The sequence below is a fragment of the Mus musculus genome, chromosome 7 (genome assembly GCF_000001635.26).
Source record: "Mus musculus strain C57BL/6J chromosome 7, GRCm38.p6 C57BL/6J".
Taxonomy (NCBI): domain Eukaryota; kingdom Metazoa; phylum Chordata; class Mammalia; order Rodentia; family Muridae; genus Mus; species Mus musculus.
This window is the reverse complement of record NC_000073.6, coordinates 92798106-92826053: the sequence shown is the minus strand read 5'-3', so window position 1 is coordinate 92826053 and position 27948 is coordinate 92798106. Positions and strand designations below refer to the sequence as shown.

The following is a 27948-nucleotide window of genomic DNA, read 5'->3' as shown; positions in this document are numbered from 1 at the left end:
CCATGGTAGGCACCAACATTTCCTTTCTTGCTTTTTTTTTTAGAACTATTTCTTTATGTTTATGAGTATACTGTAGCTGTCTTCAGATACACCAGAAGAGGACATCGGATACAGACGGTTGTGAGCCACCATGAGTTTGCTGGGATCTGAACTCAGGACCTCTGGAAGAACAGTTTTAACCACTGAGCCATCTCTCCAGCCCAGGCACCAACATTTCAAGTCAAACAAATGAATGCACAAGTACATATGCAAATAGCAATTTATATCTGGGAAGGAAACTCATGAAAAAGTGGTTATCCTTTCCTGATTCCTTAGGTTGGCAACTACCTTCTCTAGAATAAAAGAAAACTACAAAAGGTTCTTTCTGTCAGAATCTCTTCAGCCTGCTCCTGTCTCCTGTCTCCTGTCCCTGGACCCTAGCTCGTCTTCTTCATTTCGTATAGGTTTCTGACCTTCTGGTTGGCATTTATGTAGATTTTAGAGCCTGCTTTTAGCTTCCAGTATCCCAGCTTTCTCTTCACCACTATACTTAGTATAGATGTCTCTCTAGTAAGGAACTATTTTAAAGAGTCAAGGCAAAAGAGAAAAAGAAGGTTCCTGTCTCTCATCTGGACATGAGAGGAGCCACATGTCAGCCCTTGTGTGTGATGCTATCTATGAACTGCTGAAAGAATGCCAGGAAGCATCTCTACCCTTCCCAAGGCACGCATAAGATGTGAAGGAACAATCAAATGGGAGAAGGATGCAAAGAACACAAACCAAATGTGGGATGCTTAGGTCGAGACTTAACTACCATTCTAGTACCAGTATCCTTTGATGCTCCTGACTAGAACTTTCCATGGGACTTGACTCTGAAGATCTGAACAAGAAGTTTCAGAAAGTGAGTGGCAGTACGAAACATCAGTATTCTTACCTCCTTTCATGCAGTTTAATTTCTCTTTGTATTTTTTAAATTTTGTGTGTGTGTGTGTGTGTGTGTGTGTGTGTGTGTGTGTAGATGGATATGAAGGTAAGTATAAGTACCTGTGAGTATAGGCCAGAATAAATTGTCAGACAGTATAAGCATCCCTAAATGGGTGCTGGAAACAAAACTCAAGTCATATATAAGAGAAGTATGCACTCAGTCTCTAAGCCTTCTCTCTAGCTCTTCACTTCATACCTCTTCCAGTCATCACCTTCCTCATTTTCTTGATACGAGGTATTGAGCCTATTGTGCCTTCCTTATCCTCTTATCCCACAGGTGACCTCACGGAGTTAGAAGACTAGAGGTCAGCAAGTGAGGTTCATATCCTGTTCCTCTCCCTTCCAGACAACAGCCCTGGTTAAATAAGTTAATTAAGTAACCTCTGAAGCGTATACAATCAGGACAATACCATCTACTTCCCAGAGATCATACTAAGAATTAGAGTGGCAATGGTAACATAGGTAAAAGGATCTATCAGAGGCACTGACTTACGATACATATTCAATGAACACACTACTCCTGTTTCTATACATACTACACTACTTCTAAGTACCAAGGCACCAAGTGGAAGGCAAAGTAGGGATCAAAGGTCTTTTCTTAGACATTTAGAGTTCTAACATAAAGGTACAGTGGGAGAAAGGATAATTTTAATATGTGACTAAATTACCTACAGCAAAATGTGGGGATCAGAAGGTTTTCTTAAATGGGCCTTTTATTTAGAATAGGAATGTTATTGGTCCAACTTTGAAATTCAAAAAGAAATTCCTACTTTGTTTTCACATCACTTCTGGTATGGCAGGAAAATGTATTTTCCTCACTGTCTTCATATATAAGCATACCATCCCTAAATTAATTGTGTATAATTTCTTTCTTCTGAGATGGCTTCTCAGATAAGCTGGGCTGGCCTCCAATGTGCTATGTTAAGGGTGACCTTAAGCTTCCTGTTAACCCACCTGACCCTCGTCCAGATCACAGGTAAGTACTACTGCACCCAGATCCATTGGTGCTAATGGTTTAACCCAGAGCTTCTTGCATGCTAGGCAAGTATTCTGCCAGCTGAGCCCTACCCCAGTACATCATTTTCAATTTGGGTTTGAATGAAACAGTTTAATAAATGTTATAAAAAACATACCTGTACTTCTTCCCCTAAAGTTAAAATTTAGAGAATTCATCAAAGCTTTACTATTATTTATTATTTAGCTTCTTACCTTCACTTTTTCACCATTAATCTCCACTGTCTTAATCATAAAATCAACTCCAATTGTGGCTCCTTGACCTGGGGGGAAAAGACCCTAAGGAAGAAATAATGGCAAGTAACATTTAAGCACATCTTCCAAGTAGGTGAACTCTCCTCACTTCCCGCCCATCCTTTGACTGAGGTAATTGTTAGAACAAGGACTCACACTGTTTCTTGTCACGTTTGAAGGGGAACAGAGAGCAGGGAGGGAGCTGGAGAGAAATGCTGACAGAAGCAAACATGAAGCTGACTGTAAAGGAAAGGTCTGGAAGGGCCAGTGGGCCGTGCTGCCTTTAAAACAGAAAACCCGGACAAAAGAGTGAAGAGGAATGAGTCACTAGAATGACATCAGGATTGTCAGGATGGGAAAAGAAAAGGTAAGACTGGTTAAAAACAGACAGGAAAATGAGGTGTGGAGGACCTCTGCTATGGAATGAGAAGAAGAGAAAGACACACAGCTGGGTTTTCCTGGGCCCTCAGGATGGTCACTAGCCTGAGGTACTGTACCATACATACAAAGACAGACAGACACATTACACGCAGTCCAGATGGACACATATACAATAGCACACAGTCTAGACACACATAGACACAATCCAGATACACACACAAGTACACAAGTACACAGTCCAGACACACACATATACATACACAATTACACACAGTCTGGACAGACACACACAATTAAACACAGTCTAGACACACACACATACATACATACATACAATCACAGTCCAGAAACACAAACACATACACATTTACACACACTCCAGACAGACACACAATTGTACACAGTCCAGACACACACACACAAGCACACTCCTGACAAACATACAAATGCACACAGTCCAGACACACACATACACACAATTATACACAGTCCAGATGGACACACACTATTACACACAGTCCAAACAGACACACATACACATAATTACATGGTCCAGGCTCACACATACATACACACACTCCTGACAGACACACAAATGCACACAGTCCAGACACAGACACACAAACAATCATACACAGTCCAGACACACACACACAATTACACACAGTCCAAATGGACATACACACATTTATACACAGTCCAGGTGGGAACATGAAAAATTATACAATTCAGACAGACATTCACATACACACACAATTACACACAGTCCAGACAGACAGACACATACACACACACTTGCACACACACACACAATCATACACAATCCAGATGCATGGCAAGTGAGGTCATCAGACAGACAGCAGAGTAGAAGCAGCAGCTCAGAACAGGAGGCAGAAGATGAGCCTGGACAGACCACTCCCCATCTCTAGGCCTCAAAATCATTGAGGTTGAAGTTGTTAGAAGCATGAACTCGGAGAAAATTGCTTTCCCTTAAACTGGAAACATAACAGTTTCAAGAGAATAGGGCCATTAGCAAATTTCACATCTAATGCAGCTTACTTTCTCATGTTTCCTGTAAGCTTAGGGAGAGGGCTGGGGTTGCAAGGACTTCTACCAAGAAAAAAGTCTTTACCTAGTCTCTTCCCTCTTCAGATTGCAGAATTCCAGGAATAAAGCAAAATGGGCTTTATTAGCTCTTGAAGCTAAGACTGGGACAGCTTTAATTAAATCCATTCCCTAACAAGAGAGTTCCTTAATTAACGTTTGAACTCAGAGCTCTGAGCTTCAAACCAAAAGCAAAAGCTTCACTGCAAGTCTGCAAATGATGCAAACATAAACATTCATAACTCTGTCTACAAATACTGAATCAATTTTCTTTTTTGGCTTGGTTCAAGCAGACGTCTGCCAAGCTTCAGGTTTATAACTCCAGCTGTTTGCAGACTAACAAATGCCAAAATAGATTTTTTTTAAATCCTTCCCAATGTCCCTCTCCCCCACTTTGTTCTCCAAACCTCCGTGTCAGCTGAAGTCAGTTCATTTTAACTGCTTGCTATATAACAAAAACATAGGTGATCCTGTCTACGAAATGTGAACTTTAGGGAGAATTAAAGGGATAGAGAGATAAAAAGTAGACAGAAAAGAAAACTAAAAAGGAACCATGCCCAGACTTGTGGGAAAAGTGCTGATCAGAAGGAAAAGAAAAAAGAAAAGAAAAAACCAACTTCCATCCTTCATGGCAGGATTTCTCTCAGGAAGTGAAGGAGGGTGGCACCAGAGGGTACAACACTGTGGAGAGGTTATCAGGGCAAGAAGCAGGAGATGAGGGTCCCCGCTTTGCCAGCTATATGCCTCAAGATCAAAAGCATGTCACTGGGTCCCTCTGGATCTGTATAAGAGGACTGGACAGATAATCTCTAAGTGACCTCTCAGTGAAAAGACACAATCAAGCAAATGAGTATAATGCACTAAAAACCAAAACCTTTCTCCTTGCAAAATCCGTGGGCAAGTCCTCCTTGCAGAAGCAGTGAAAACTGCCAAGGTTAGGGGATGGAAAAGCAGCTGGAGGCTCCGGGATCTCTCTGTGATAATTGATTGAAATCCTGACACTGGTGAACTTTAGATTTTCAATTTCATCAGACCCAAACTTGGAGAAAACACAGGCTCTTGTCTGTAGTCAGTCAGCATGGGAAAAACTTTGACATTTCCAGCAACTGTAAACCCTAAAATTGTTTGTGTTGCCCAATCTGTCGCTCCAGTTTTCCACAGACTGCAGCAGAGACGCCCTGCCTGGCAAGGGCAGATGGGCAGCAGAGCCAGGCCCAGCACCTGGGTAAAAAGCCTTGCGCCTCTGCTCTTCCCGTGGCACCGGGTCATCTTAAGCCTTAAAGGAGCTCATTTCAGTGTTCCCAAAGTGCCTGTCAGCAAGATCATGCTGTACACATGGCAATCCAGAAAAGGGCTTCACTGACATTTTTCAGTGAGTAACAAAATCAACCTGAGAGTGATTTTTCACTGCTTTCTGTATAAAAACTACTACTATGTCATCTTGGCCAGTGATTTTTTTAGAGGCCAACCTTGCAGGGGGACTTGTACACTCAGTTCCACTCTTCACTGCCCTCAGCTTAGTCCTACTTAAGAGACTTAGACAAGCAGAACATTCAATTATAAACCAAAAGAATCCATTTTTTTTTTTTGGATGAGAACAGACAGAGGCAGGAATCATCATTGGGGCTTTTTAAAAATGAATATTTGGACTCAGCTTAATACCCAACTTAATGTATTTCCACCTTGAGATGATTGTGAACCACTGATCTATTTTTTACCCAAATCTATTTTTGATCCTGCACACTAAAAACCAAACCACCTGACCACCTTGTAAGAGGAAGCAAAAGGAGGTGGGGGAGAAGACCTTAGTACCACTCTCCCTTAGGCAACTTAGAAAACCTTTGACTATAAAACTCTAGGGAGCTTCCAAAGGGTGCCTTAAGAACTTTCAATCCACTGGTTAGTGGTGGCACACGCCTTTAATCCCAGCATCTGGGAGGCAGAGGCAGGCGGATTTCTGAGTTCGAGGCCAGCCTGGTCTACAGAGTGAGTTCCAGGACAGCCAGGGCTACACAGAGAAACCCTGTCTCGAAAAAAAAAAAGAGAGAAAGAAAGAGAGAGAGAGAGAGAGAGAGAGAGAGAGAGAGAGAGAGAGAGAGAGAGAGAGAGAGAGAGAAAGAAAGAAAGAAAGAAAGAAGAGAGAGAGAGAGAAAAAAAAGAAAAAGGAGCATATAGCCTAGAGACTGGCACTAGGCCCAGTCACCCATCTAGAATACGGTCACTGTAAGACAGGCTAGACAAACAAAGCCAACCCTGGATTGCAGATCCCCTTACCTGAGTGAATCTTCGGACTAGGCACGTCTTTCCCACTCCAGCGTTGCCAATTAAAACAATTTTGAACAGGAAATCATAATCTTCCATACTCATTTACACAGCTGCAAGCAAGCACAGAGAGCAGTGAGAGCCCAAGCCTCCCGAGCAGCTCAGGCTGCACCAGCCCCTGCCACGGAAACAAGAGGTCTAACGCGTTTGCAGGGCAACTTAAGGCTCCTCTCCGGTGACGCAGCCAGTGAAAGAGGAACATAGGTGTTTGGTCACCGATGGACTTCATTCTCCCTAGCTACCTCGTGCTACGGAAAGCAAATGATACTGATCTATCTTGTACCTTTCACCTGGTAACCTTTGTTCCTCCAAGCAAACAGGTCGTGGGTTTTCAAGTAATAAAGTGTGTTTTCTGTTAGCCAGGCTAACCAAGAGTGCAGATGAGTAGGGAGAGACGAAAGCCATTCAGAAATTGACAGTTAATAAGCTATGTATTCCTCTTGGGGAAGAAAATGATAGCCACCAGGAGACCATAAAAAGAGAGACAATCATAAAAGGCCCTTCAGTCTCCTGCCAGTCCTAGGTTCTTGGGCCCTAGGCACCACTAGGAGAGTATCTTGCCCTTCTCCCACTACCCCTTTTCTAACTACCTGCTATCTGCCGCTCTGGTACTAAATGGCCTCCAAGAACACTCATCTTCTAATGACCATGAGCTGTGCTATATCCTCTCCTCCCTTGAGATATCGTCCTTCCACCTTTTTCTTCCAGTGCAAGCCTGTCATTGTCTCTGAGTCTTTTACTGGTCTTCAAATAGTGATAAATACAAACTGACACGTGTTCACCATGCCTCCATCCCAGCATTTCACTTCTATACAGATTTATTTGTTCAAATGTCTGCCTTATCCTTGAGGACGGGGACAATGGCTTTTCACCTCTATCTCCTAGCCCTAGAACAGAGTCACACTTAGTAAATGTCTACTCTGTAGACGGAAAGAATCAATTAAAGGGCACATTGCTTAGATATAGACATTTGCTTCTCCAATTGTGTGAAGAAGAATATTCCTATAATGTAACATAGAGGATGCCTTTCTTTTTTTTTTTTTTTTTTTTGGTTTTTTGGTTTTTTGAGACAGGGTTTCTCTGTGTAGACTTGGCTATCCTAGAACTTGCTCTGTAGACCAGGCTGGCCTCGAACTCAGAAATTCACCTGCTTCTGCCTCCCAAGTGCTGGGATTAAAGGCGTGCGCCACCACGCCCGGCCAAGGATGCCTTTCTTTTTTTTTTTTTTTTAAAGATTTATTTATTTATTATATGTAAGTACACTGTAGCTGTCTTCAGACACTCCAGAAGAGGGCGTCAGATCTCATTACAGATGGTTGTGAGCCACCATGTGGTTGCTGGCATTTGAACTCAGGACCTTCGGAAGAGAAGAGCAGTCAGTGCTCTTACCCACTGAGCCATCTCTCCAGCCCTGCCGAGGATGCCTTTCAAGATTAAAAACAAACAGGCAAAGAAAACAAAACAAAATGCATCCCATAGAGCTTGATGAGAAAATTAGTAACCTGAGTAGCTCCTATACCATTTTTCTATCACCTGGAGGCATCAGCCCCTAAAACCAACATGAGGAAGCTTAAAAATCAACCATAAAGTAAGAAACAACCTCAGCACTCAGGAGACTGAAGCAGGAGCAACTGTTGACTTTGAAGCCAAACAGCTACCTAAGGAAATTGTATCTCAAACAACAGACAGACAATTTCAAAACTAATTCTAGCTAAGAGCTGAAGATCTGTCCTAAGCGGAACAGGCTGGATATGCTCCGGAGGGAGAAGGAAAAACAGTGACTTCTAGAGATAAGGATTCTAGGAAAGTGAGTAAGCACGAGGCCAACTGCGCCAGCAAACCTAAGCCTCGGTGACAGCAGGCTTGCAGGTAGAGAACACAGTGTGCTGGACCTGTCACGGAAGGTGATTAGTACGTGGATTTCAACAGTCCTCGAACGACAGCTGACAACCAAGTAAGCATGCAGACAGCTGCTCATGGGGTTCTGTCTCACGTCACTGGAACTGTGAAGGAAAAACATCTGTGCAAGAATATGAGATGCACACCTTGCACTATAGTTGGCCTTCTATGTATATTTTCTCATTTTCAATAGTCCATGAAGCTAATACTAACTAATGCTGTATGTAATTTGAGCAAACTGAAGTTGAGAGATAGAAAAGTTGGCTCCAAATCAACACAGCCAGACACTGTCGCAGGGCATCAATGATCAAATGAATTCTACTGTAAAAACCAAAGAGGCCAAGGTTCAAATCCTGGCAGTTGTATTTTCTCAGTCTGTGCCTTTGGGCTAATGACTGTATCCCCTAATATCAATATGGAGACATAGCATGATGTCATGGCATTGTAATGGCTAGCAAAGTCAGGTCTTGAGGACAGTTCTTGGTCTTGGTAAAGCAAACTCCTCAAGAACATTCTCAGGTTCCCCATCATCTGATTTCTGTCTCTTGCTAGAGTCACGTCTTGCTACAACCCTCACAAGGTACACTGTTGTTCTCCAGCTTCCAAACACCATAGACAGGTCTGCTTTTCTCCTCAAACCTTTCTAGCTACAACAGGAGCCCATGGCCTCCTGCCACCTCCCCCAACCCAGCTAACTCTCACTTCTGCTTTAGATCTCAGCTGAAGCATCACATCCTTTGGTGGGTTTCTCTGGCCTGAGAGAGGCCTGGGCCCTCGGATTTCTACTTCCATAATGCCTTCTTCCTCTTAGACAGAGTTATGTATGTACCATAATTTGCTTACATTAACTATGTGTATCTGTCTATACTCCTCCAGCAGCTCTCAGCAAATGTGTGCTGAGACACATACTGTGTCTAGCTGAACCAAGGTCCTGGAATGACCATCCTCGTCACCATGCTCTCCATCATTTGCACCACCTCACAACAGTAACTATTTAACCTCACATCAGTCCTATGAAGCAGACATGGCTGACAGTTTTAACTTGACAGATAAAGACGTGAAGGCACAAGAAAAGTTAAATAACAAAAATACTATGAATTATATTCAACTGAAATTTTATAATTACATTGTCAGTACTTTAAGATATTGTTTGTTTGTTTGTTTTTCAAGACAGGGTTTCTCTATGAAGCCCTGTCTGTCCTGGAACTCACTCTGTAGATCAGGCTGGCCTCAAACTCAGAAATCCTCCTTCCTCTACCTCCCAAGTGCTGGGATTAAAGGCGTGTGCTACCACAGCTAGGCTAAGATATTATTCCTCTATCTCCTTCACCTAAGTGGTCCTGGTGAGACAAACTAATATGAATTTTTAAGACAAATGCATTACTTCTTTGAGAATACTTTTTTCTCTAGAACCACTGAAGAATGTCATTTTTGATGGTCCATAGTACAACAGATATAATGTATTCTTAGTTTTAAATTTTTAATAAAGTAGGTTTCTAAATCATGAAGAAAGTACTGAGCTCCTATAGTTCATGACTAGAGGAGCTGAGAGTCTAATTCAACCTTGGCTCATTTTCCCACTGGTGACTTTCACCAGGCCTGGGGCATAGGAAGAGTTGAAGTAGAATGAAATGGATTGAACAGGTTAGGCACTTCATATGTGAGTCTTTGTTGTGGTTTGAATATGCTTGGCCCATGGGAAGTGGCACTATTAGGAGGTGTGGCCTTGTTGGAGTAGGTACGGCCTTGTTGGCAGGTATGTGTCATGGTGGGAGTGGGCTTTGAGGCTCCTATTGCTCAAGCTCTTCCCAGTGAGGGAGGTAGCCTCCTCCTAGCTACCTGCAGAAGACAGTCTCCTTCTGGATGCCTTGGATCAAGATGTAGAGCTCTTAGCTCCTTCTCCAGCACCATGCCTGCCTGGATGTTCTCATGCCTCCTGCTATGGTGATAATGGCCTGAACTTCTGAAACTGTAAACCAGCCCCAATTAAATGTTGTCCTTTATCAAAGTTGTCTTGGTCATGGTATCTCTTCACTGCAATGAAACCCTAACTAAGACAGTCTTTGATTTTCTATTCCCCCTCTAGCTTCAAATTCAAAACCTTTTTTAATACTGCCTAAAGCAGAATCAATGCTAAGCTCCCAATAATGCTTAGAGAGACAGTACATCAGTTAAAAATTTGCTGTTAAAACCCAAAGAAGGCAGCACATGGTAATCCCAGAAGTTAGGAAGCAAAGGCAGGACAGCTGTTGCAAATTCAGGACCAACCCAGTCTACACTGTAGAATCCCAGGCTAGCTAGCCAAGGCTACATATAGAAACTCTGTCTCAAAACTAAAATTAAAAAGGGGAAAGGAGCCTCAGCACTGAGCACAAGATAGCAGGGGGGCCTGCAGCTGTGTGGAGCAGGTATCATCACTATCGTAAGTCAGAAACTGAAAAATGGGAGTGGGCTACCTCTGTTGCCTGTGCATAGATGCTTTGACACACTTATTCTAATTTTTGCCAGATGTCAAAGAAACAAAGCAAGAAATCACACACACACACACACACACACACACACACACACACACACACACACATATGTGTGTGTGAGAGAGAGAGAGAGAGACTCTAGGGCACGTGTGTGCACGCACGCACACACACACACACACACCTGAAAAAGTAGGCTCCTAAAGGAAGGTTATATACCCAAATTATACCCTTATGATATGAAAGAGAGGCTCAGTCATCATCAACCTTGGCTCACATGATTACCACCTGGACCATACTACAAAACAAAGGTTCAGATACTCTTTCTAGGGGGCTGGAGAGATGGCTCAGCAGTTAAGAGCACTGATTATTCTTCCAGAGGTCCTGAGTTCAATTCCCAGCAACCAGATGGTGGCTTATTCCATCTGTAATGGGACCTGATGCCGTTTTCTGGTGTGTCTGAAGAGAGTGGCAGTATACTTACATATATAAAATTAATAAATAAATCTTTTGTAAAAAAGATACTCTTTCTAAAAGAAATTAACTTTAATGCTTCATTGAATGCTTTATTTTGTGTATTTATAGTTGAATCTAGAGTCTTAAACATGCTAATTGTATGTTCTACCACTGAGCTACGAACAATCCAACCCTGAACATTTTGCTAAATGAACCTCCGGGACAAACAAGTTGGGTCTCTGTACAAGTGCAGGGTTAGGGAGATACAGCCAGGAAGGACTGTGTGCTTCAGGCTACAGGCTGAGGTGATTGCTCCATTTCTAAGAGGAAACACATTACCTAGCTGAGGAAGTCCATTTTATTTGGCCCATCATGTAAGCAGCCCAGGCATTGCCAATCACTGTGATGAGACAGGATCCCAGGAGGGCAAATCTCAGAAGCAGATTAACCCAGCCCTAGAGTGACAATAACAATGATACCTTGTCTACAGAGCAAATTTCTTGCATACTGAGCAAGCGTATTGTAGGAATTTTCCATTCTGCTAACTACTGTAGTAATAATGTGTAATACTGAGGCTTAATGTGTACTGGGCCTTCTCCATGTATTTATTCACAAGATCTACACAACAACACTATAATGTAGATACCCTTATGACCTAAGAGCCATTTTGCCCCAAACCAGAATACTGCTACCTCTACTCTTGTGATCAACAGTGTCTCTATCTCTGTCTGAAGTTCAGGCAAATGTTCCCCATGTCCTCTAAAGACAATGGTCTAGAAAGCCCTTGCTGCTAAAGCACCAACCCCACCCCCCCACCCCCGTCATGAGTCTGCACACTGATCCCAGGCCATGTGCTGCTGTTTGCTGTGGCTCTGTCTGCCAGCACACTCTCTTTGGGAACTAGACTTGGATCCCCTCAAATACCACTCCCATAACTCATTCACCATTCACTTATATAGCTAAGTGCCAAGCCTAGGGGATGAGGATAAATAGGAACACTGCTGAGATGAACAAGTGGGATCCCAAATACTGTCATTACTACATAGTCCAACACCAGTGGATACATCTGTGAAGATACAAAAAGGAAAAGAAAATAGATAAGGAAAAAGAAGAAGGGACTGTTTAAACATATGAGAAATGTAATTGAGTATGTTTTTAAAGGCTTAAAGAAAACCATCCTGAGTAACAGATTTGGCAACATACACCATGTTTTTAGGTATCCTTTAAAACACTACACTCATGGTGCCCATCCGCACATGGTCACTGTTGCACACCCACGCATGCTCACTGTTGCCTAGTCATACATTTTCCCTTTGCCCTTTGAGGTTCAGTAAATTAGATAAGCTCAAAAGTCATGTCCCCTCCTCTATGTTCTAAACCCCAGTTCTGTCCCCAGAAAAATTTAGAGAACTTGTCTTTGCTCACAAATTATGTTCCTAAGATCACCATGGTAATCACACCTATAACCCCACACTTGGAGTGCTGAGGCAGGAGGCACAGCAACAGTTCAAGGCCAGCCTAGGTTAATTAGATAGTGATGGTCTCTCAAAACAACTAGGAGGAAGGGGAAGGTAAGAACTCGGATCACACCTCTAACCCAGCACTGGTGTGCTGAGGAAGAAAGTTGTCAAGAGCCATCCTGGCCTACATAGTTTAGGGCTAACCTGAGCTACTAAGTAAGCTTCTGTCTCAAGAGGAGTTAAGAAGGGAGGAAGATGAAAGAGGAAGGGAGAGAGGGGAAAAAGAAAGCAGGAGATAAGAAAAGGAAAGTACGCTGTGTCTTGGGTCTTTTTTCCCTTCCTAGAGCTTTACCTCAGTCTATAAATGTAAGAGGCTGATTTATAAGCACCAACCCCATTGCCCAAAAGCACGTCTCATCCAGGTAATGAAGTCAAAAGAATCCATAAAACTTAGATGATACTAAAGTCCCTGAGCCCTCATCATTGAGTTGCTGGGTAATAAAATATGGGAAAGTATCCCTTTTCAATGTATTTGTGTTCTCCTCTAATAAGTGCAGGCACTACAGACAAAAAGAAAGGAAATTACCCACAATGTCTTCCTTCTGGGTACAATTAGTTCACACTTCTATATACATGTTTCTAACCTTTTAGTTTACATAGCCTTTATGTCTGTGTATTTGTTTTATTATCACATTGTGGATTAAAAACTCAATAGTACCACAACATTACAGAAAGATCTTTGCTGCTGTCGCTAAGTTCTGTCTGAACTCATGGTGTGCAGAGGGGAATGGCCACCAGAGACACTCAACACTCGTTCAGTTTCACAAACACTCAAGGTGAGAGACAATGTGTGTGCAGGAGTCTCACAGTGGTACCACTGAGAAACACTCACTGCTGGAACCCAGGAACTTTTAATACTCTGGAAACTGACAGAAGTCAAAACAAAACAAAACAAAACAAAACAAAACAAAACAAAACAAAACAGTAAACAGTCACCACTGTTTAACCCTAGATTTACCAAGCATGACGTAAGCTGGGAATTCTTCCCTCCCATAGCCTTTTAAGATCCCCTGCCACTGGGGTACTGTGAAGCCTTAGGGTGGTCAATGCAGTTTTATACCACTTGGAATCAGGACTGCCTGGGTAGAGCTGCCAGATCCGAAAACGTAGCAGAGGGCCAGGACAGCCCTTAAATTTCAATTTCAGATATTAATACATATGTTTTACTATTTCATGCATTTAATCTAATGTGTGCCTCCTGACAAATATGCTATGAGAGACATGTATAAACTTGTATATGTGGTGGTGGGAATGGAATATAAGTGTGGGCCAAATGTTATATGGGCATACTTACACTAAAAGCACTGTTTACCTACAACCCAAGTGACTTTATATTACTACCTCAGAGAGTGCAAATGGTCAGGGCACCCGAGGAACAGGCCAGAGGTACCACACTCACACCTGACTCCACGAAGGACTGTGCTTCAACAACTGCCTCTTCTCTGCTTAACCTGCTGCTGTGTACAATGAGTATACATTAAACTGAAGGCTTCTGATCCATCTTCACTCTAACAAGGTTCTGTCCCAGGGAGCTCATTATTGCTTAATTACAAAGATGCAATCACTAACCATTACCATCATCAGCGCTGCAATCTTACTTGCTTGACATCGGATGCTAATTTTGTATTGCTGCAAGTTAATTATTCTCCTCAGGCATATGTCAGACAGCCACCGGTGCTGGGCTACTTCTGTCTCAGGAAATAAATCCTAACATTTTGTTACGTAGCCCTTCAGAGGTTACAAGATATTTGAACATGTGATCTAATAAGGACCTCTGTCAGCGTCATGATCTAGACTGACTGTATCATCCATCAGGTGAGGAAACAGGGGTTAGATAAGAGAGTGACTCACCCTAAGTCACACTGATGAGTCACAAGTAACTACTTCAGCCCTCTAGGACTTTGTTTTGACAAAATATAGTATGTTTTCACGGGTTTCTGAGGATTTAAATCATGACCTTAACACACCATATTGGGAATAGGGCTAAATTTTTTCCATATAGAATCTTATTTAATCTTCTCAACAGCACATTATTAGTACTAGTTCCAATATGCAGATAAAGAAATTGAAGCGCTAAGTTAATTTGTTAAAAATCATAGAACCGAGAGGTGGCTTAGTGGTTAAGATTACTTCCTACTGGGATAGCAGGGCCTGGGATGGCTGGACACAGAAGGCAAAAGACATAGCAATCTCCTCTAACTCAGCTTCAGGGAACCCAATGCCCAGTTCTGGCTTATGCACACACCTAGATAAACACACACACACATAGACGTATTTTTTTTAATCTTAAAATCATACAGCTAATGAGTAAAAAGGTCACCTAAATTCAACCCAATTCTTAGCTATAGCTCCCAGCATTCTGGAGACTAGCCAGACAGATAGCTGCAAGCTGGCCGACACACGAAGTTCTAGGCCAACCAGACTATACAGCCATAGCATGCATCAAAACAAACAAACAAACAAACCCTAGATATTTCTGGAAAGAAATGAAATTCAGGGAGTTGGAGAAATAGCTTAGTGGTCAAGAGCACTGACTCCCTTCCCAGAGGTCTTGAGTTCAATAACCAGCATCCACATGGTGGCTCACAACCATCTGTAATGGGATTGGATGCCCTTTTCTGGTGTGTCTGAAGAGAGTGACAGTGTACTCACATGCATAAAATAAATAAATCTTTTTTTTAAAAAAAAAAGAAAGAAAGATGAAATGAAATTCAGATTCTGTCTCATAATTCAAATAAATTCTAGATGGATTCAAGGTACAAATAATGAAAACTAATTTATTTATTTATTTGATTTTGTTTTTTTTTTTTTTTTCCAAGACAGGGTTTCTCTGTGTAGCCCTGGCTGGCCTAGAACTCACTCTATAGACCAGGCTGGCCTCAAACTCAGAAATCTGCCTGCCTCTGCCTCCCAAGTGCTGGGATTAAAGGCGGTCGACACCACTGCCCAGCATGAAAACCATTTTATATATGCATAAGACCTTATAATTAGAAAGATTCAATCACTAAAAAATCAGAGCTGTAAAACTGAAAACTAACACAAGTAAGCAAGTTTTAGGGGCTCAAGAGATGAATCATTGGGTCAATGCTCTGCCAGAGAAGCCAAGCTTGTTTTCCAACATGCTAGTCAAATGGCTAGAAGCCACATTCCAGGGGTCCATTGCCTTCTTCTGGTCTCCCTGGGCACCTGCACACACATGTGCTAGACACAGACACAAGTACAGATTAAAATAAAATGAATCTATTTTTTAGGGAAGTACATTTTTCAAGTGCCTAGATGACAAAAACAATAAATAAAAAAGAAAGCTGAAGCATCCTGAACCATATGGTTATGCCACTAAATGAACCATATGGTTATACCATCAAATGTACTTTCAGAGATCTATCACACCTGCACATTTATATCCATAAACAATGGCACAGGTAGAAAGATAGTCATTACAAAAATGTTATATTTCTGATGGTAGTTATATGAAAAATAAAAGCCCACTTGTACAGAAATGGTCATATAAAGCACGGCAACCAGACATTAACAAACCACATAGCCTGCTCCACACATCTATCTGTAAAATTTATTAAAGTAAGGCGAAGAACGGAGACTAGCTGGTCTGTGGTGGTGCACAGTTTTAGTCCCAGCACTCAGAAGGCAGAGGCAGGCAGATATCTGTGAGTTCAAGGCCAACCTGGTCTGCAGAATGAGTTCCAGGACAATCAGGGCTACATACAGGGTACTCTGTCTCAAAAAAAAACAAAACAAACAACAACAAAAAAATGGAGAATAGCATATGAAAGGGAGATGGTAGATATAGTTCTATATCTGTATATTCTATAAAATATTCTTGGAATGTTATCAAATAAACAACAATAGTTGGCCTTGGACAGGCTGTGAGAGTTAGCTTTCTCTAGACAAGAATATAACTTCCAACTCTCAAATTATAGCTTCTTCTATTCTATGTAGTCTCCAAAACACAAGGAAAACGAGACAGTTTTCCTAGTTCACTGAGAGATGATCCTTTAAAATACCTGCTTTGAAGGGAAGGGGGGGATAGAGTGAAGAACTCTGGAAGGGGGGACTAAGGGGCAACATTTGAAACATAAATAAATAAATTATTGTTTTTAAATAAATCTGCTTTGAGGCCTGGGCTATAGCTCAGTTGGTGGAGTGCTTGCCTCGCATTCAGGAAGGCCTGGGTTCAACCGTCATGGGTAATCTTGGTTATGAACGTGACGTGTCAGGAATCCACTAAAGTGCAAGCTATTAAGCACTCCTGCAAAGGCTTTTCTTGATCAGATTATTGGAAACAGGAAGACCCACTCTCAATGTGGATGGCATCTTCTGGTGGCAGCCAAGTTAAAAGGACATGAAAGAACCTTCGCTTTTTGCCTGCTTGCTCTTACTCTCTAGAACCTACTCCTCCAGACTCCAACATCCCTGAAAAGCAACAGCTCTCCAGGAACCCTCCAGGTCTTCCGTGCCAGATTAGCACTACTGAGACATCCAGCTAATGGATGAAGCAACTACCAGACTGCCTACTGGTTCAGCTATTGTTGGACTAACTAGACTGCATCCTGTAGACCAATTTAATAAATCCCGTGTGTGTGTGTGTGTGTGTGTGTGTGTGTGTGTGTGTGTGTGTCTGTGTGTGTGTCTGTGTCTGTATCTGTGTGGAGAGAGACAGAGACAGAGAGAGAGAGAGAGAGAGAGAGAGAGAGAGATATGATAGAGGGTAGAGGCTATTCCAAAGGACTCTAGTTCAAATCCCAGCACCCACATAGTATGTCACAACCATCCAAAGCTCTGGTTCCAGGAAATCTAACACCCTATTTTAGCATCCAAGGGCACTGGACACACATATAGTACTGTTCCTTTATAGAACTTAGACTAATATAGTCCCCAATTCTGCATAAAACTTGTGATCGCAACACGTAAGAGTAGAAGCAGGCATGTCAGAAGTTCATCATCCTAAGCTAGGGAGCCAGTCAGCTGGAGATACACAATACACTTGAACCAAAACTGAGGCAGAACTGGCAAGATGGCTTGGCTCTTCACCATGTCTGATGATCTCCAGGCCCCACATGGTAGAGGAGAGAACAAATTCCACAAGTTGCCCTCTGCTATCCACCTGTATACCATAGCATGTACACATATATATACACAAACGTGTAAAACTTTTGAAAGAACCTGGGAAGTAGTTTGGTAAGAATGCTTCTTGTGCACACTTGAGGACCTGAGTTCATAATACCGACACATGTAAAAAGCCAGACCTGCCTGCTACGTGTGCCTGAAACCCCAGTACTGTGTGGAAGAGACAGGAGTATTCCAGGGCTTACTGCCATCAGACTAGCATCTAGTACAGAGACTCTGTCACAAAGGAATTACTTGGTTGCTCATGCCCATCTCTCTCTAACCTCTACACATGTAATCATGGGTATGAGAAAATAAACATGCCCATGCCATGGGCATACACACCATAAACGCATACACCTCCATTTTTCTTCCTCTGCCCTGTTTTATTCCTTCATGTGACTAAGCTGTAGGGAGGAAATAAATATCCCACCACACCTCTGGGCTGCGCCTCCCAGCTCATTGGGTACATCATAGCTGTCTCTGTTAAACCAAGCTGAAGTGTAGCAGTGTCTAAAAGATCTCAGGTCTTTAAGACTAACATCTCTCACAATTGAGTGTCTACTATATGAAAGGCAAAGCGAGAGTCAAACAATATTTTTGACATGGATAAAAGCAAAGCTCTCACACATTTGCACAGTTTAGAGTTAATCTTGCTACACTCAGGGCATCTTCACCAGGAAGCAGGAGGAGCCAGTCATTTCTCTCCACTTTCTAGAGACAGTACTGTAACCGAGCAGTGATTCGCCTCAGGTCATGCTGCACCTGAATGCTCTTACAATGGTCCCCTGACTCTAAATCAGAGCTGCTGTCAGGACAGATAAAATCTCTGACTATCAGACCTTACCAGGCAAGGCCAGGGGCAAGTTCCAAGGCTGGCTGGACCCATGCCATGGATTTGAAGTAGAGTTGTAAAGCTGAGTACAGGTCTGGGGCTGTTGCTCAGGAGACAGAGCGCTTATTCAGCACACACCAAGGAAAACCTACGATAATGGTGATGGACTCAGCTCTATCCCAGGACTTAAGAGCTAAAGACAGAAGAATAAATAACTCAAAAGTAATCTCTCAGACTCAATCTCAACTTTGAGGCCAGCATGGATTATATAGAGATCCTGTCTTAAAAAAAAAAAATAGCCATTGGTGATGACACACACCTTTAATCCCAGCACTCAGAGGCTGTTTGAGGCCACCCTGGTTTACAGAGTGAGTTCCAGGAGAGCCTGGGCTACACAGAGAAACCCTCTCAAAAAAAAAAAAATTTTTTTTAAGCCTAACAAGAATGAAAATAAAGAAGGCCTAAGATCTCCACAGCATATTTTTAAAAATCGAGACAAAATATCTTCTTCACATCCTCTGTATTTTATACTCTTATTTCTCAGAAATGGGAAGTAGATTTGAAATCAAACATGTATGAAAGATTAAAAATAATCCACAAAATTGCATTTGGCAATCATTAAAACAAGCAAACCTCTGACTTGTCTCTCAGTGCTCTCTCACCTGCTCTGTGACAGGCTGGAGGGATGTCATTTTCCACCAACAGGTGGTGAGTGGGGGCGGGGAGCGCTGCTTAGAGAGCAGCCCCTCGTGATTAATTCAAGCAGAACTCATCCATTTCAGAGCGTCTGGGGGCAGGTGCTTGACAGCGGCTTGCAGCACCTGCACATCCCGCGTTCTGTTGTTGGAAGAGAAAACGGCCCTCCTGCTCATTAATCCTCTCTGAGGCAGGAGCTTCGGTCTGCAAAGCAGGTTTGCACTACAGATCTAAAAAAGGTCCTTCCAGACCCAGTGTGCTGGCATTCGTAAAGAAGATCCCTCTGTCGTCCGCCATCCACAAAAGCAACACATCACCCAGTCTGGGGTTTGCGCCACAGTCCTCCAGTTTGTGTTCTCCAAAGCGAGGACTTTCTCAGCTGAAGCCTTCCCATGTCTGGCTTCCTGGACAGGAAGGGCTCCTTATCAACCTCTTCTGTCTCCTACCTCGCCCTCACCACCAATCCTCACCCCATCACCCACAGAGCCAATCCTGCAATGCAGCCTAGTCATGCACCCAGAGATCAGAGCTATTATCCAGAACGAATCTAAGCACTTCCCCTGATGGTCCTTCATCCCAGAGACCAGAGACCTACCACAGACATATCTCCTCCTGCGGAAGACTACCATGTCAAATTGGACCCTTCTCTCAGCTATTCAGACTCACTTTTCATTGGGTGCAGGAGCACCTTTAAAAAGGAAGTGTCTCCATGGTCTGGGAGACAAACCGATGAGGATAAAGCACTGGTCAACCAAGAACAAACTATCTGCCTAGCACTTAGATGCTTTGCACACTAGCCCACTTCATTCATAGAACAGTCCTCTATGGAAGGGTTTCTTAAACACCACCACTATCAATAATTTTTTATAGCTGCAATGAATAAATAAAATATAATGCATGCACAATGCATGAGTTATAGTCAGCCATAAAAAAGAATAAAATAAAAAAACTAAAAAAATAAAAAAAAGAAGAAAAAAATCTATGACATTTGTAGGAAAACGAAGGGAACAGGAGATGATCAAGTTAAGCAAATTAAGTCAGACTCAGACAAATATTGCATGTTTTCTCTTATGTGCAGAACCTGCATTACACATGCATATATATGTACATATACATGCATTACACATGCATATATATGTACATATACACTTGTATACACACATACCTATGGCATGAAAGGTTAAGAGGACTCTTTGGGATGAAGGAGGGGACTACTGGAAGGGGGGACAATAGAAGATGAAAGAGGTGAATATGTTCAAATTAAGTATTCCAATAAAATATCATTATGAAACCCATCACTTCATGCAATATCCACATGCAGACATTTTTCTATCGTTGTGTGTAAGAGAGAGCCAGAGAAAGTTGGGGGTGGGGGGAGAGAGCACTGGTGTGCATGGGCTATGGCATGCTCGCAGCTGAGAGGACAGCTTTCGGGAGCCCGTTCTTGCCTTCCATTGTTTTGAGTCAGGGCTTTCCCCTTATGTCTTCTGTGTGCTACATACATACTTGAGGCTATCTAGCTTGCGAGTTTGAGGGAATTTCCTATCTCTACCTCTCAGCTTGCCACAGGACTGCAAGTAGAGATGTAAACCACATCCAGCTATTTACATAGGTTCCAGAGAACAAAGTCAGGTTGTCAGGCATGCCACAGTACTGTTTTTACCCACTGAGCCACCACCCTAGTATGATAGAAATATAATTAAGATGTCCCATGCGTAGAGCACTTATAGATTGCTAAGTGGAAAATTTCTATGAAACAGATAGGGTACAAATTTTCCCACAACACACACACACACACACACATACAGAGAGAGAGAGAGAGAGAGAGAGAGAGAGAGAGAGAGCTTGCACAAAGCCATATGTCACCTGCAGATTTTCTGCCAAAAATGTATCTTGAACAGCCCCTCTGCTCCACCCTGGTCCCTCCTACACCATAGTAGCTCAGGCCTCCAGCCGCTCTCATGCTGTAGGCTACAACGATCTTCTAGCCTGGTTCACTGCTACCTGTCTATCAAGGATTTTTGCTCCAAGAGCCTACTAATTCTCAGCCTTCCAGACGGGTTGAGTTTAAACTTCATAGGTGGATATAACAGGACTCTTAAAATCTGATCCGCCCGTGCCTCTCTCCAATCCCCACAGAACCCAAGGCACCACCATGAAGGCTTGTATCTTTTCTCCAAATAGCCTCTGCCCTTTGGGCCTTCATCCCTGAGTGTGTCCTTCCCCCTCCTTGGCACAGCCTTCCTAATGCTGAAGAAATCCTTATCTTCACAGATGAATCTCCAAAAAACATATGATATGTCCCTTGTCCACACTTCCCCAGCCCTTTGTAAGGATAAAGCCCTCTCATCTAGCACACTATAAATATAATCCATTCGCAAGTATTCATTTTCCTTAAACACTGAGATTCTCAAGCCAGACTTCAGCGAGCATTACTAATGAAATACACTGAAGCTGGCAGTCCCTTTCCAGGAGCTCTAGACTTCAAGATGTCTAGTTAATCAAGAATCCTAGCAAAGACACTGCAGGACATAGTTAAAGGACAAGGAGAAAGTCGTAGATACGCAAAAATCACCAAGAGATGGAATCCAAAGAAAATCCTGAATAAAATAAATACATTCTGGGAAGTTTGCCTGGGAACAAGATGTCTAGGGACCAAAGGCAGAAGTCTAAAGCTCCTTTAAGATAAATGGATAAATAATTGGCCACTGACATTTACACTAGAGAATACAGCGGTGACAGCCAAACATCAAATGAGGCACTAGGAGTACATTTTCAATATTCATCAAATGCCCTAACAAGGTCCATCCTCTGACCCTGCACATCTGCTTCTAGGAATGTTCCCAAGGAACAATTCCAAGATATGCAGAAGGATATACTGATGAGAAAGTTCACTCCAGTATCACTCAGACTTGACCCTCAAGATGGAGGGAAAAACAAAACTTCTGTCTTACAGGAAGATACACTTTCAGAGAGCCGAATGATGTAACAGATGAGATACTTACAATTGACAGGACCTAGAAGCAAAGCCTCTGGGTGTGTCTGTCAAAAAGCATTTGGTTACTTATTTAATGTGGGGAGACCCACCTTAGCTCCTCACCCACATAAAAAGGCTCTCTGTTTCCTGACTGCAGATGCCATATGACCACTGTCTCAAGCTCCTGCTGCCATGAAGTCCCCCGCTATGATGGACTGTATCCTTAAACTAAGGAGGGTACAGCCTTCCTTATCTTTAAGTTACTTCTGCCAGGGATTATATCACAGCAACAAGACAAGTACCTAATTATAAAAGATATACTTGGGGGAAAAAAACACATTTTTAAAATCTTTACCTCAGGGTGGTGGTGTTATGTAACTAAAGAGGAATAATTACCAGGCTTGGAGGCCATGGAAGACAGGATTCCCCTTCATGTTGGACCTCACTTCCCACTTCCCTGTTAACTCTAAAAAGGGGAATATTACATCTTCCCCCACTTAAGATTTAAATTATGATATGACAAGGTGAAGGTTTTAGGGTTTTGCTGAGATCTGTTAGGGGAAGGCTGCTTAGTCCAGTTCTACCTCTGGTCCTTGATAGAAACAAGACATTCTGATCTGCTCCAGAGATGAAAGGTTACATCATTAAGAGTTACTCATTAAGAGTTAATCCAGCTAGGCTTGGCAATCACTTGCCCAGGAAAGCACTCTTTAGGAAAGCTGCTTCAGCTGATGACAAGCTAAGGCGATGGGAGGAATAATTATGCTCTTACTGAGACCTTCCCAGAGGCCCTCCCTCTGAGCAGCCTCTTAAACTCACTCTCTCCATACAGCAGTGCATGAAGCTGCCTGTTTCTAAGTTCTAACTCAAACTGTGTACCTTCTTTCTGTTCTTCCTACTTTTGAATACGAGCCAAAGCCTTTTGGTGTTTTCCCTGACACTCTGGGCTTTTCCTGCTTTTTTTTTCGGAAGTCCCCCTTCCCATTCTGTCATGTAGGCATTCACCAACCTCCAGAGCTGAGCAACCATGAACAACCAGCATCCTCAGACCCAGATGCCAATCTCTTCCTCCTCTTCTCCATCTCCCTCCTCCTGGCAGCTGCCAGGATTCAGAGATTGCCAACCCTGTTGGGTTTTTTCCTCTCAAATTCTAATAAAACTTTTCTCAAATCCATTTCTTTTTTCTTTTTCCTTTTTAGATTTATTTATATGAGTACACAGTAGCTGTCTTCAGACACATCCCCGAAGAGGGCATTAGATCCCGTTACCGATGGCTGTGAGCCACCATGTGGTTTCTGGGAATTGAACTCAGTACCTCTGGAAGAGCAATTGGTGCTCTTAACCACTGAGCCATCTCTCCAGTTCCCCCAAGTCCATTTCAAAATTGTTTTCTTACCAGTATTAAGAATCCAGAAGGGAACCCTGATTTCGCTGGTAACATTAAGATGAGGAAGAACTTATTTTCTTGGTTATCCATTTAGGAATCTCCCAGGTTTTCTTCAAAAGATGACTCATTGAATCAACAGGACTTACTGAGAAAAGATGCATATCCTTAAACTCTCATGGGGCTCAAGGGTGGTAAAAGAAATGCAGGTGGGCGGGTACACAAGTACAGTGCCAGTGACCATCCACATTCAAATGACTCTCCAGAACAGGGTCTCACCAAAGCCACAGCAGGCACGCCTCTCACGCAGGGAATTCACTACTGGGAGTTCACTCTAGGGGAAAAACTGAACAAATGGAAAATGTTAACTGAACAAAAAAAAAAAAAAGTGAATTGCCTCTTAGCTAAGAGAGCAAAGAACTGGAAGCAATAGAAATATCCAAGCAGGGTAGTTCATATAGAACACACACCAAGTTATGCAGGGCAGCCGTCAGAAATGCCAATTATGAAAACTATGTAGAAATATGAAATAATGTGAGCGATAAAAAAACCAATGCACAGAGCTGCACTGTTAGGATTACAGTTATATGTGTCCACATGGGAATTCTGCGAGTAAAACATATGCTATGTTAGAATATCGAATGCCGGGCATGTTATGGTTTAAAATTCATCTTCTTGTAATACTAGATCCAAACATGTGTTTCCAGTGTTAATTAAACAAGAAAATAAATTGACGATAGGAGTGCAATTACTGTCAGCATACAACATGGTCCCTTCATCTCTTTTTCCTCTTAGGGGCACATAGCTTTTCAGGTATGTGCCAGCACTCTGGGAGGCGAAGGCTGATGAACTATTCTGTAAGTTTGAAACCAGCCTACTTATTCTACACGAAGGGGTCCAGGCCAGCCTTCCAGCCATGGCTACATAGTGAATCTCTGCCTCAAAAAAAAACAAAAACAAAAACAAAAAAAACCAGGGAGCTGGAGAGATAGCTCAGCAGTTAAAAGCACATATTGGGGCTGGAGTGGCAGCCTAGAGGTTAAGAGCATTTGCTGCTCTTTCAGAGGACCCTGGTTCAGTTCCCATCACGGCTCAAACCAGCTGTAATTCCAGTTTCAGGAAACCCAATGCCCTCTTCTGGCCTCTGCAGGCACCAGGCACACATGTGTATACAGATATACATGCAAGCAAAAAACCAAACACTCAATTAAATAAATAAAGTAAAAAACAAATTAAAGCAAAAGAGATTTATGTGACTGGCTAGAGTGGCACCGGGGAGGCAGAGGCAGGCAGAATTTGGTTAGTTCAAGGCCAGTCTAGTCTATATAACTAGTTCCAGAACAGCCAGAGCTACACAGAGAAATCCTGTCTCAAAAAAACCAATCCCCCACCCCCCACCCCCCAAAAAAGCACATGCTGGTCTTACAGAGGACGTGACTGGGACTTGACTTGGTCCCATGACCCACATCAGGTGGCTAACAACTGCCTGTAACTCCAGCTCCAAAAGATCTGACAGCCTCTCCCAACCTCCAAGAGCACTGGCACACACATAGCATACACACATACACATAAATAAAAATAAGATAATACCCATTTTAAAAGTTATTATACAAAGTTATTTCAATTTTAAAAGGGGGGAACTTAACACAAGTCCTAAATGAAAACACCCTGGTGATTGTTTCAAGATCTATAATGAGGTATCATATAATGTTTGGGTTTTGTTTTGGTTTGGTTTGGTTTGGTTTTGGTTTTTCGAGACAGGGTTTCTCTGTGTAGCCCTGGCTGTCCTGGAACTCACTTTGTAGACCAGGTTAGCCTCGAACTCAGAAATCCACCTGCCTCTGCCTCCCGAGTGCTGGGAATGTTTGTTTTTTTAAGCAAAGAACAGTAAGTATGCCATTGTGACAAAACAGATACATTGAGCAATGTTTCTAACACTGCAGATACGTGAGTGTCACACTGCAGATACGTGAGTGTCACGCTGCAGATACATCAGTGTCACACTGCAGATACGTCAGTGTCATAAGTCAGGATCGCAGAAGCTCTGTTACTAGAGCTGAAGTAGCGGGTGAGCGGATGGAATTTTATAAGACTCCGAAAGCAGAAAGATGGACATGTAAACGCTCAGATCACAAGAGGCTTGAAAGGAACAGATCCACTTGGTTGTTTGTCCAAAATATTTAACCTCCCCTGCTCTGACCTTCACGGAGGCAAACTCCTCTGCAAGCAGCAGCTGCAGGCTTCTCCTCCTGCCTCCCCCACCTGCCTTTGCCTGCAGTCCATGCTGCACTGTGCAGCCTGTGGCCTGCACCAAAAATGATACATAGGCCTAACTTGCAACTTGCATCCTTAGGATTCTTCTACAGAGGAAAACAAGAGGGTATATATACAAGTACACACACACACACACACACACACACACACACACACACAAACGGCATGTACATTATAATGCAAGGGGTCTGCCACCCTGAAATGAATGTGGCCTGAGCAATGAGAGGACTCTGAGTGCAGTCACCATGGAGGAGATCCATTTCTGCAGGAGTGTGAACCTTTTGTGCTCCCACACAATGGGTGTCCACAACAGAAACCTACTATTCATCTACTGTATGCCCGCCTGGCTGCCTACAACACTGCCCTCTGTTCCAGGGGAGGAAAGCTGTTTTGTTGGCCTGGCTGAGATGCAGCGTGCTACCAACAGAGAGCTACTCCCCCAGTCAGGGAGAGACTGAACTAGGCATTTGTAGCCTGTGATGTTGCCTTTAGAAATCGACCCTGAACAAGATACGAGATGCAATGTGACTCCGCCACACCCTGCCAATGAACTAATCTGATCCTGTCATTGCGACTTGCAAACCTCCCTCAGGGTTCCCTGCTGCCACCTTCACAAAGTCATTTGTAGGAAGAAATGCAATGCTCTGTTAAATTCAAGCTGCTTGTGTCAGGAGCCCATATCTATTCTTTCATTATTTCTCTCTCTCCTCTGTGTGTGTGTGTGTGTGTGTGTGTGTGTGTGTGTTGCACTTGTCTGTATGCATGTGTGTGTGCTTATGTTATGTGCATGTGTGCTCACCTATGCCTGCATGTGTGGAGGTCAGAGGTTGAGTTTAGATGTCTGCCTCTCTTATTTCCTCCCTGATTTTTGAGACATAGACTCTCCCTAAACCTGAAGCTTGGTGTTTGTCTTGGCTAGCTGGCCAACATGTCCCCAAGATCTGCCTGCCTGCTCGCAACACTCCCTCAACACTAGAGTTACAGGAGCATAGCCCTACACCCAGCTTCCTCAGCTGGAGATCCAAACTGAGATCAGCATTTTTGCACAAGCACCTTATTCACCGAGCCACCCCCCCCCCCCCCCCACCGCCCTGGTCCCTGTGTTCCTTTACTTGCAAGTAAGAACTGTAATGATACCGACTTTTAACTGTGCCTACCAAAGAGCCTGCCACTCAAGAAATGCTCGGGAAAAGTGTGCAACTGTGTTGTTGTTATTATTACCGCCAGACTTCCTAGCACAGGCCAATTTCCTAGCAGGGGCTACAGAGCCCAGCTCCTGCACAGCTGTCTGGGGTTGTTTCTTGCAGTGTTAATGTCACAGCTGTCACTGGGATCACAAGCTCTAGGTAGCTCCTACAGTGTAGGCTGAGGCCGGCTCATTCCACCACACATTTCATTGCCGGGGCACCTTCTGGTGGTTGTCTGCTGAGAAGGACCTCTCAAGTCCCCACCTCCTGGGAGTTAGCCACTCCCTCCTTTGTGCTTCCTCTGTGGTCTACAGCAGTGGCTCTCAACCTGTGGGTTATGACCCCTTTGAAGGTTGAATGGCATTTTCATAGGGTTGTATATAAGATATCCTGCATATAAGATATTTATATTACGATTCATAACAGTAGCAGAATTACAGTTATGAAATAGCAAGGAAATAATTGTATGGTTGGGAGTCACCCCAACATAAGAAACTCTTAAGAGCTATAGCATTAGGAAGGTTGAGAACCACTGTCTATACCGACATTTCCTTCTATTTCTTGGTTTGCTATCTGTTCTCTCCTCTAAGCCTTAGGGCAGAGGCCACTGTGAATACTTACTTGTATCTTTATAATCTGCCACTCTGATAGACTCTAAGCAAATATTTATTCAGTAAATAGAAAGGAAAAATTGGCCAATGTTCACAAATCCAAGAACGTTACTCTGAGACAGTAAGCACCAGAATAAGGATGAAGAATAAAGATCGTATAACCAACGAGAAGAAAATGTGAGTTTCCCAGGCAAAAGCCATTCTGGATTAGGATTCAGCATCTCTATATGGGGGAGAGGGAACAGAAGTAACATGGAACTGGTTCTAAACTAGCTGCTGCTGGTCACTTAGTGAATAAACAGTGCTCTTTAAAATCTTCTTTGGTGGGGAGATGGGGGCTGGGCAGATGGCTCAGCAGTTAAGTACACTCACTGTTATCCTGAAGGTCCTGAGTTCAATTCCCAGCACCCACATAGCAGCTGACCATTGTCTGATGCCCTTTTTCAGTATGCAGGTGCATATGTAGAAATATACCCACATATACCCAAACACTTTT

The 27948-nt window shown here is 43.0% G+C and overlaps 1 protein-coding gene across 5 annotated transcripts in view; it reads right to left on the bottom strand.

Moving 5' to 3' along the window:
• Rab30 (RAB30, member RAS oncogene family) overlaps positions 1–27948 on the bottom strand; it is a 102899-nt gene that overhangs the window by 18482 nt on the left and 56469 nt on the right. For 3 of the 5 annotated variants that reach the window (NM_029494.2, XM_030243075.1, XM_006508293.4), the window contains exons 2-3: positions 5971–6071; positions 2173–2256 (exon numbers count right to left, since the gene is read on the bottom strand). In NM_029494.2, coding sequence (NP_083770.2) covers positions 2173–2256; positions 5971–6063 — 177 coding nt within the window. In that variant the 5' untranslated portion in view covers positions 6064–6071. Of the gene's footprint in view, positions 1–2172; positions 2257–5970; positions 15024–23392; positions 23727–27948 lie in introns of those variants that run through there. The other 2 variants (XM_006508294.3, XM_030243074.1) reach the window with 2 other exon arrangements.